At 45.2% G+C, this 10950-nt stretch overlaps 2 protein-coding genes across 2 annotated transcripts; both read right to left on the reverse strand.

Moving 5' to 3' along the window:
* Positions 1 to 348: 348 nt before the first annotated feature.
* Positions 349 to 1131, reverse strand: LOC125534040 (putative invertase inhibitor). The gene has a single exon (XM_048697346.1). It carries the CDS (start codon positions 1077 to 1079, stop codon positions 540 to 542), a length of 540 nt encoding a protein of 179 aa, XP_048553303.1. The 5' UTR covers positions 1080 to 1131; the 3' UTR covers positions 349 to 539.
* A 2798-nt stretch (positions 1132 to 3929) lies between these two features.
* LOC125534041 (putative invertase inhibitor) lies at positions 3930 to 4593 on the reverse strand. Its single transcript, XM_048697347.1, has one exon. It carries the CDS (start codon positions 4585 to 4587, stop codon positions 4060 to 4062), a length of 528 nt encoding a protein of 175 aa, XP_048553304.1. The 5' UTR covers positions 4588 to 4593; the 3' UTR covers positions 3930 to 4059.
* Positions 4594 to 10950: the final 6357 nt, after the last annotated feature.

Raw genomic sequence — 10950 nt, forward strand, 5'->3', positions numbered from 1 at the left:
GCGTATTTGATTGCCAACAATAATATAATCTTGCACTTGTCTGGCAAGCATCTCTTGCGTACAAAATTCGTTAGCGTGCCGCGCGTGGGCATCTCATCCCATGCCGCCAGATCTCCTGAACATTGACAAACATTGATGCTCGATGGATGTTCATGCATTCGCTTTGATGGCCACGATCGTCCGCAAATTGTGTGCCGTTTTCTTAGTGACTGCTATTTCACCATGATCATATATTTTTTTGAGAAACTTCACCATCATCACATATGCGGAGATCTAGGCATCGGACAGCATCCGCGAGCCATGAGGCCAAAAATCCACTGACCTTGTTACTTACTTTCACACTCTTCATAAATAAATATAAGAGCGTTTAGATCATTATTTAGGAACAATAAAAATCCACTGAAGTTGTTTACAGAGGGAGTATAATTTATAGAACAACAAAGGAAAGTGCGGCCAAACGTGATTGCGGAGTTTATCTGGTCTAAAATTGTATTCCAGGATTATTTATATTGATCCAAATGACTAATAGACTTTGTCGCTTACAACGTGTTCGTTACAGCGAGAGCGATGGAGCACTCCTTACTGAACTTGGAGTCCTCGTCGGCCAGCGGCGAACTCACGCCCAGCTCGCGAAACCCTTCCTCGCAGGTCTGTGGCGCGTCCGCAGCGGCGCTGAGGTTCGTCAGGGCGTCCTGGAACTTCCCCGACGAGATGCCCCTCGCCGCCGCGTCGAGCTGGTCCACGGCGCTCGAGTACAGCTCGTCGCAGTCGGCGAGCGGGCCCTGGATCCTCCTGTCGTCCCCGTGCGAGGCCTTGATGGTGGCGATGCGCCTGCCGGTGTTCACGGCTGCCGCTCGGATGATCTTCGTGGCGATGACGGCCAGGCCGCGCTTGTCCGCGGTGGCGCTGTCCTTGCACGCCTTGAAGAACTTGACGCAGTAGTCGTAGCCGAGGTCCCTGTTGCTCGCGCTGACGGACTTGCAGGTGTCGTCTAGAGTGGAAGCGGCGCTGGATGAGACGAGGAGGAAGAGGAGGAGGAGGACGGCGAGCTGCGAGAGAGCTTGGGAATGCCTCATCATCTTTGCGCTGGTTTTAGTGGTGGTTGTGTCAGACGTTTTGTCTTTTGGATGTGGAGGGAGCCGATATATATAGGGACGGAAGATCCTGCTAGGAAATTCAGGTGGCGTCCGCTCGATGGGAAATTCGGGTATGATTAACTGTAGACGCCGGGGGCGTGGACCTCATCGTGGAGCTCAGTGACTGCGACTCCGGCTGGGCCAGTCGTGTAGGTATCTGATTAGATGGAGGAGGACGAAGCAAATCTCTGGACAAAGCTCAAATTTAAGCGCTAAGAGTAATAACAATGTAACTGTACTGTAATTATAACAGGATGGACCAAGTACTGTACCTGTTGCTTGAACGTGTAAATGTCTTCAAAATCTTAACTGCAACATTAACATCACGTGCAATATCTGGTTATTAGACGGAACTTACGGTTGTTTTATAATATAAACCACTACCTAGCTTGTTCTGAAATTGAGTTAAAACCTATATTATCTTTGTCTCTTTTGCAACTTCTGATTTTGATGATCAGGATTATCGTCTAACCCGGCCGGTATGCAGAAGACGTGGGTTGGAAGTATGCAAAAGTTGAACGATAATGCACACGTACTGATGTGCTCCCTCCGTTCCTAAATATTTGTCTTTCTAGAGATTTCAAATGGTCACTGCATACAGATGTATATAGATATATTTTAGAGTGTAGATTCACTCATTTTACTCCATATGTAGTCACCATTTAAAACCTCTGTAAAAACAAATATTTAGGAACGGAGGGAGTATATAAAAGATGACAAGAACAAGATTAATAGATGCACGTTCATAATCATCGAAATGCGTATGTATCCGTTAAAGGAAAATGGAGTAAATTAAATGGGCTTGGTGTTCTGTTAGGGTGTATACGTGATGGTGATTTTTTGAGGGAAAACCTGATGGTGAATTCGTGACGAGATGGCGTGTCACGGTCATGCCCCAATCCCGATCGCACTCGCAGACTGACTTGCCTCATTGCCTGAGCGTTGGCGCCGCTGCCGTGCAGGTCGATCCTTACGCGTTGCGCCGCTAGCTGCCGTGCGGCCGTCTCCTGGCTGCTGGACTTGGCTGCTCGTCAGATAGCGATCGATCGGAAGCAATCAAACCAGCCGACCGATCGGAGAAGGAAACGACCAACAGCATGTGACCCGGGCTCGAAGCCCAAAACTGTATCTAGCATCACACATTGTAGTGAGAGAGCAAACCAGTAGTATTCTCATCCGGCATGTACTCCCTCCGGTCCTTTTTAGTTCGCATATAAGATTTGACTGAAGTCAAACCTCATAAAATTTGACCAACTTTATAAAAAAACTACCAACATTCACAATCTGAAATTAATATTAATAAATGTATCATGATTTAAAGTTTCATACTGTATAACTTTAGTATGGCAGACATTGATATTTTTTCATATAAATACGGTCAAACTTTGTGAAATTTGACTTCAGAGAATTTTAATATGCAGAGTAAAAAGGACCGGAGGGAGTACATTCTCATCCAGCAAGATCTGGACAACTACACCCCAACACAACAAGGTCTTCTCATCCAGCAAGATCTGGACAACTACACCCCAACACAACAAGGTCAGAGAGTGACCTTCAGTTTAATGCAAACCCTTCCTGATATGCTCTGTGTCACTAAGAGATATAGGAACTAGAGATAGAGAGATAGAAGATAGAGAAGATAGAGATAGAGATAGAAGAACCAGAGATAGATTTAGAGAAGATAGAGATAGAGATATGTACTTAATTATTTTGCATGCATCTTTTGCGAATAAAATTAGTTACCGTGCATTTCTCTCCCTTAGAGCATTTAAGGCCCGAATTGCCTAATCCAGATCCCTATACGTCTGCCGATACGCCTGCAGAAAGTGACCGGACATGCCTCATGCAAACACAAACACAAAGAAACCGGAATTTTGCCATTTGCAATCATAAACCGTATTTTTGAAACATCAAATACATGAAAACACATGCACGTCGATCATTTTGGTCAAACAATGCACACAAATAGAAAAATTCAGGTCCGGCGGGGTTGGGGGTTTAGTGTCACCTCGCTGCACGAGGAGCGATGCGGCCGGCTTAGATAGCCGCATCATGCAAAAGCAGTAATCTTCTCTCTCAGTATGACCATCAATGCCCCCTTTGTGAGGGGTATGAACAGCCGAGTCATAGTTCATACTCTTCACAACTTCACAAAAGTGAGCGTTGATGGCCGTTCACATTTAGAAAGTTTTTAAGTTAAATCATTTTTCCACTCATAGCCATCATTCCATGACGAATTCATCGATGATCTAGAAGTAATGACCATGGGGCGGCGTCCGTTAGTGGTGACCTTGACCGATTACGGCTGTATGGACGAGGACAAACAAAGAAGAGAAGAGGGCTGGTCCGGCAAGGAGGGAGTGAATATGGGCGAAATTGCGCAGGCCCTAGCGATCAGTCTGATGTTGCACATCCGGACGTCCCCATACACCCCCCCCCCCCCCCACCACCAAAAAAAGAATAAAAAATTGGTGCGGGCCCGGCGTTTGGGCTGGTGGAAACCTGGTTTGATACTATTTTTTTCATCCGGTCAATGACCGGGCAACCTGCTCGAGCATTTGGGGACGATATGAGAGTCTGGTTATACATAATCTTATGGCATCAGATCTCCTAAATAAGGATGAACATTAATGGGGCATATCCATTTCCTCCATCAGCGTCATCGTACATAAAACCGTGCGCCATGCATGTAAATATGGACAGATGGAGTATTTCTATTCTGTAAGCTCCAGAAAAATAAGAAATCATAAAATTAATTCTATAAGCTCCAGAAAAATAATAATTCAAGGCAATTCTATAAGAAAACAAAATTTCCGTCCAAACATATTTGCAAAGTTCACTGGTTTGAAATTGCAGGTTCCAAGAGTTTATTTGGTCGATCCAAATGATCATGGACTCGCAGCTAGAGTAGTTACCACGTTAGCTACAACATGGTGGTTATGGCGAGCGCGATGGAGCAGCCCTTGGAGAACTCAGCGTCCTCGGCGGCCAGCGGCGACACGACGCCCAGCTCGCGGAACCTTTCCTCGCAGGTGTCCGTGCCCAATATCACGGCCGTGAGGTTGGTCTTCGCGTCCTGCAAATTACCCGACTTGACGCCCTCCGCGGCGGCTTCGAGCCATTTCAGCGCCGCCGTGTAGTGCATCCGGCAGTCGGAGAGGCGCCCGCTGACCTTCTTGTCCGTCACCGAGGCCTTGAGGGCATCAATGCGCTTGCGGGAGTTCGCGGCCTCTCCTCGGGTGATCTTAGTGGCGATGACGACGAGGCCGTGCCTGTCCGCGGTGGCGCTGGCGCTGTCGCCCTGGAAGAACTTGATGCAGTAGTCGTAGCCGATGTCTTTCTTGCTTGCGCCGACGGACTTGCATGTGTCCTCTAGAGTGGAAGCCTCGGAGAAGACGAGGACGAAGAGGAGCACGAGGAGACAGGAGGGAGCTTGCCAGTGCCTCATCATGGTTTTTGGCACGACTATAACAAATCGTTTGTAGATGGTGCATATATATAGCCATGATTGATACAAAAATACCCCATGAGTATATCAATCTTCCAATTTGAACAAACCAATGAAAAAGGTATGTATTGCAAATATATTATGTTCTGCTATTAATAAATTACTCCCCCGATCCATATTAATTATCGCCGATTTAGTCCAAAGTTGTATTAAATCACCGAGAATTAATATGGAACATTACTCTCTCCGATCCATGTTAGTTGTTGCTCATTTAGTATAGAGTTGTACTGAATCACTCAGAATTAACATGGATCATTATTGTCTCCAATCCATGTTAATTGTTGCTCATTTAGTATAAAGTTGTACTTATCACTAAGAATTAATATGGATTGGAGGGAGTAATTATGTTTCCCTTTTCAGAATTTTTCAGAAATTATTTGATATTTCAAAAAAATGTTCATGTTCTCGAATATTGGTTAGAATTTTGAAAAGTGTTCTAAGTTTTAAAATTTGTTTGCAAATTCAAAAAAAGTGTTTCATAATAGTTTGGGAAATTCAAAACATGATCATGTTTTCCAAAAAAATGTTCTCCTTTTCCATAAAATCCAAATTTTGGATGAATATCCTGATTTTTAAAAAATCCAAAAATTTTGAAGAGAAAATTTGACTTTCCAAAATATGTAATCTTTTCACTACAATTCCCGCTCCGGCGCCATTGGGCCGACCTAGTCAGGGTTGCCATGTGCATTTCGGCATCTTTTTGTGTCGCAAAAAGCGAGGACCATGTCCTCTCCAGTCCCGACGACATGAAGAGCCCAACCTCCGCTGGGCCACGATCATCATGATGTTGTTGCCGCTGCCGCCTGCTGCGGCGCCATACTAACATCCACCCTCAACAGCCCAAGACTTCCTGTCGCCAGCCCTACCTCCGCCCGGGTTGCCTCGCCCCACCACCAAGTTTTGAGAGATAACTATTTATATCTACAATATCAAATATATAAAATATGAAAGTTCATCTTATAATGAATGCAATAATTATGTAAGTTTGGCATTCTAGATGTAAATATTTTTCTTCACAAATCTGATCAAAGTTTCCGATGCTTGAATTTTCAAAAATATATATGCACTACATTACGGAATAGAGGGAGTACTCAATTTCATTTTTATGGTATATGTACTGATGTATCTTTGTGTTGGGGGAAATATGTACTTCATTATCTTGTAAAACATCTTTTGCATAAAAAAAATTAGTCAGCGTGCGCATCTAATATCATGGCATGATATATCCAAAGTAATCACGAACATTAATGTTTGATATCCATTTAGTCAATCGCCACGATCATATGCAAATTGTGTGAGGTTAATGTATGGTTGCTATTTCCGTTCACCACAAAATCAGTTCTTACCAAAAAAACCTGCCAAAACGTACTTGCAAAGTTCATTGATCTAAAATCGTGGGTTCCAATATTTTATTGTTGCTCGATCCAAAATCATGAGCTCGTTGCTAGAACTTTTAAAACTAATCTACTTAAACTTTATAAGTGCTCATCGTACACTTAAAAAATGTCCATCAGTGTAGAATTTTTTTTGCACAATTTTTAAAACATATGTTTGTATCATTCAATAAAAAATTTAGTGACATTTAAAAAATAGTCATGTCTTTCAAAAAATGTTTGTGACATTTAGAAATAGGTTAATAAAATGTAAAAGTAATGATAGTGTAACTTTGCAGAAAATGTTTCATAAAAAGACCCGAGCCTCTGCTGGGCCACGACCATCATGATGTTGTTGCCACCGCCGCCTGCTGCGGCACCATACTAACATCACCCTCAATTGCCCAAGACTTCATGTCAGTTGGTAGCAGTGGCATGCAGACTTGTCAAGGCCAAACGAATGAGAAATCAACCGACTTGGTTAGAAATGGTATTTGTAAGGCCAAAATTTTGGCTTCGTTACAATCAAGGCCAAAAAATTGAGGTGGAAGACCCAAAAGTTTTGGTTTTGTTACAAACAAGGCCAAAATTTTGACAAGTCATGCGGATTTTCACTAGAAATTTCAGCAGCATAACACATTGGTGGAGAATCAAAATCACCGTGTCGTTCATTGCAGAATTCATTCATGCACTCTCAAGTCAAGGGCGTGTTTGGCTGCTTTCACTGTCGGGCCTGGCTCAGAGGGGAAAAACGAGCCAGGCTGAGCTGGGCCTGGATAAGTAAAAACAGGGTCAAAAAACATAGATTACCAGTTGATTGGTTGCCTACATTGGGGGTCTTGTCATCAAGATGCAATTTTCACCCGGCGTTTGGTTGCATACATGCATATGATTACCAGCGTTAACAACAAAACTTAACAGCCATCAGGTTGGGCTTGACATTTCGTCAAACACTTTGAGCGCGCCGGAGCTTCCACTGCCCATCGTGCCCACCACCAGCTCTCGGCGACCGTGGACACGCCCGACTCCCTGTTGTGGCCGTGGCCGCGCCCGGCTCGCCGCGGTCGTGGACGAGCTTGAGCTGACTCAGGCGGAATCAAACACGCCTTCCGCTTGTATCAGGATCAATCCAACCGAAACACCGAAGAGGCGAAGACCAACGATGGATGTCACCCTGGTGAAGCAACTCAGGCGGATCCGCACGCTGGGCCGCAACTCGCTGTCGTGGTCGTGGTTGCAGCGCCATTCCCGTCACGGGATGCGGTCGCCGCTGAGTGAAAGTGCAACTATCCCTGGGTGGTTTTGGTAATTCCTAACAACATATAGCTCATTGAGCTAATGCTATTTCAAGATAAATATTTCAGGAAAGCTCAATGTTCCGCGTGGCATGGATTAGAAAAGTGGACCCCTCAAAATGCAAAGGACAGAAGGATTGGCTCAAGCTCAAAGCAGAATACTCTACATTTTTCATTTTAGTGATCCAAGATCACATTGAGTCCATAGGAAAAGCCAATACTATTAAGAGGGGATGAGGTGTTGCTTGATGGCTTGCTTGCTCAAAGTGCTTAGTGATATGCTCCAAAGCCCTCAACCACTTTCTCACATCCACATATGTACCAAACCAAAAAGTCAAACTCGGCCCCACCGAATCTTTCTATCCGGCGCCACCGAGTTCTCTTAACATAGCCACTGCCATAAACCCTAGTCTTTTCAGTCTCACCGATAGGGATCTCGGTCTCACCGAGATGGGATTGTAATCTCTCTGTTTCCCTTTGTAACGTTTTGGTCCAACCGAGATGAGCGATCGGTCCCACCAAGATTGCAATGCAAACTCTCTGTTTCCCTTTCGTAACGTTTGGGTCCAACCGAGATGAGCGAATCGGTCCCGCCGAGTTTGCCTGACCAACTCTCTGGTTAGTCTATTACCAAAATCGGTCCCACCGAGTTTGTATAATTGGTATCACCGAGATTACGTTATGCCGTAACCCTAACGAAATCGGTCCCACCGAGTTGACGTGTCGGTCCCACCGAAAATCCTAACGTTCACATTTTGAACTAAATCGGTCTGACCGAGTTCTCTGAATCGGTCCCACCGAGTTTGGTGATTTGTGTGTAACGGTTAGATTTTGTGTGGAGGCTATATATACCCCTCCACCCACTCTTCATTCGTGGAGAGAGCCATCAGAACATGCCTACACTTCCAACATACATTTTCTGAGAGAGAACCACCTACACTTGTGTTGAGGTCAAGATATTCCATTCCAACCACATAAATCTTGATCTCTAGCCTTCCCCAAGTTGCTTTCCACTCAAATCTTCTTTCCACCAAATCAAATCTTGTGAAAGAGAGCTGAGTGTTGGGGAGACTATCATTTGAAGCACAAGAGCAAGGAGTTCATCATCAACACACCATTTGTTACCTCTTGGAGAATGGTGTCTCCTAGATTGGTTAGGTGTCACTTGGGAGCCTCCGTCAAGATTGTGGAGTTGAACCAAGGAGTTTGTAAGGGCAAGGAGATCGCCTACTTCGTGAAGATCTACCCGAGTGAGGCAAGTCCTTCGTGGGCGGCGGCCATGGTGGGATAGACAAGGTTGCTTCTTCGTGGACCCTTCATGGGTGGAGCCCCCCGTGGACTCGCAACCGTTACCCTTCGTGGGTTGAAGTCTCCATCAACGTGGATGTACGATAGCACCACCTATCGGAACCATGCATATTCTTGTACATAACCCGGCCTTTGGGCTATTGTGTGTATTGGCTTGCAAGATGAATTCTTTGATGGGAGAGAACCAAACCGTGAAGCTACCGCGGAAGAGTTGAAGATGCTGCAATACAACGCTCAAGCTTGTGATATTCTCTTCAACGGATTGTGCCCCGAAGAATTCAACAAAATCATCCGTCTTGAGCATGCAAAGGAAATTTGGGATACTTTGATTGATATGCACGAAGGTACCGAGTCCGTCAAGGAATCCAAATTGGATGTGCTTCAAAGTCAACTTGACAAGTTCAAAATGAAGGATGGTGAAGGTGTCGCTGAAATGTACTCTAGGCTTGCTGTCATCACAAATGAGATTTCCGGCTTAGGAAGTGAAGAGATGACCAATAGATTCATCATCAAGAAGTTCCTAAGAGCCTTGGATGAAAACTATGATACCGTGTGCACATTGACCCAAATGATTCCCAACTACAAAGATCTCAAGCCAACAGAAGTCATTGGAAGAATTGTTGCTCATGAGATGTCACTCAAGGATAAGGAAGAGCTCCACAACAAGTCATGAAGGAAATATGCCCTAGAGGCAATAATAAAGTTATTATTTATTTCCTTATATCATGATAAATGTTTATTATTCATGCTAGAATTGTATTAACCGGAAATATAATACATGTGTGAATACATAGACAAACAGAGTCTCACTAGTATGCCTCTACTTGACTAGCTCGTTAATCAAAGATGGTTATGTTTCCTAACCATGGACAAAGAGTTGTTATTTGATTAATGGGATCACATCATTAGGTGAATGATCTGATTGACATGACCCATTCCATTAGCTTAGCACCCGATCGTTTAGTATGTTGCTATTGCTTTCTTCATGACTTATACATGTTCCTATGACTATGAGATTATGCAACTCCCGTTTGCCGGAGGAACACTTTGTGTGCTACCAAACGTCACAATGTAACTGGGTGATTATAAAGGAGCTTTACAGGTGTCTCCAAAGGTACATGTTGGGTTGGCGTATTTCGAGATTAGGATTTGTCACTCCGATTGTCGGAGAGGTATCTCTGGGCCCTCTCGGTAATGCACATCACATAAAGCCTTGCAAGCATTGCAACTAATGAGTTAGTTGTGAGATGATGTATTACGGAACGAGTAAAGAGACTTGCCGGTAACGAGATTGAACTAGGTATTAAGATACCGACGATCAAATCTCGGGCAAGTAACATACCGATGACAAAGGGAACAACGTATGTTGTTATGCGGTCTGACCGATAAAGATCTTCGTAGAATATGTAGGAGCCAATATGGGCATCTAGGTCCCGCTATTGGTTATTGACCGAAGACATGTCTCGGTCATGTCTACATTGTTCTCGAACCGTAGGGTCCGCACGCTTAAGGTTTCGATGACAGTTATATTATGAGTTTATGAGTTTTGATGTACCGAAGGAGTTCGGAGTCCCGGATGAGATCGGGGACATGACGAGGAGTCTCAAAATGGTCGAGACGTAAAGATCGATATATTGGACGACTATATTCGGACATCGGAAAGGTTCCGAGTGATTCGGGTATTTTTCGGAGTACCGGAGAGTTACGGGAATTCGCCGGGGAGTATATGGGCCTTATTGGGCCATACGGGAATAGAGGAGAGAGGCCAAAAGGAAGGAGGCCTGCGCCCCCCCTCTGGTCCGAATTGGACAAGGGGCGCAGCCCCCTTTTCCTTTTTCCTCTCCCCCTCTTTCCCCTTCTCCTACTCCAACAAGGAAGGAAGGAGTCCTACTCCCAGTGGGAGTAGGACTCCCCTTGGCGCGCCCCCTTCTAGGCCGGCCGCCCCCTCCCCCTTGCTCCTTTATATACGGGGGCAGGGGGGCACCTCTAGACACACAAGTTGATCTTCGTGATCGTTCCTTAGCCGTGTGCGGTGCCCCCCTCCACCATATTCCACCTCGGTCATATTGTAGCGGTGCTTAGGCGAAGCCCTGCGACGGTAGAACATCAAAATCGTCACCACGCCGTCGTGCTGACGGAACTCCTCCCCGACGCTTTGCTGGATCGGAGCCCGGGGATCGTCATCGAGCTGAACGTGTGCCAAGAACTCGGAGGTGCCGGAGTAACGGTGCTTGGATCGGTCGGATCGTGAAGACGTACGACTACATCAACCGCGTTGTCACAACGCTTCCGCTGTCGGTCTACAAGGGTACGTAGATCACACTCTCCCC

This window comes from Triticum urartu, chromosome 2 (genome assembly GCF_003073215.2).
Source record: "Triticum urartu cultivar G1812 chromosome 2, Tu2.1, whole genome shotgun sequence".
NCBI lineage: Eukaryota > Viridiplantae > Streptophyta > Magnoliopsida > Poales > Poaceae > Triticum > Triticum urartu.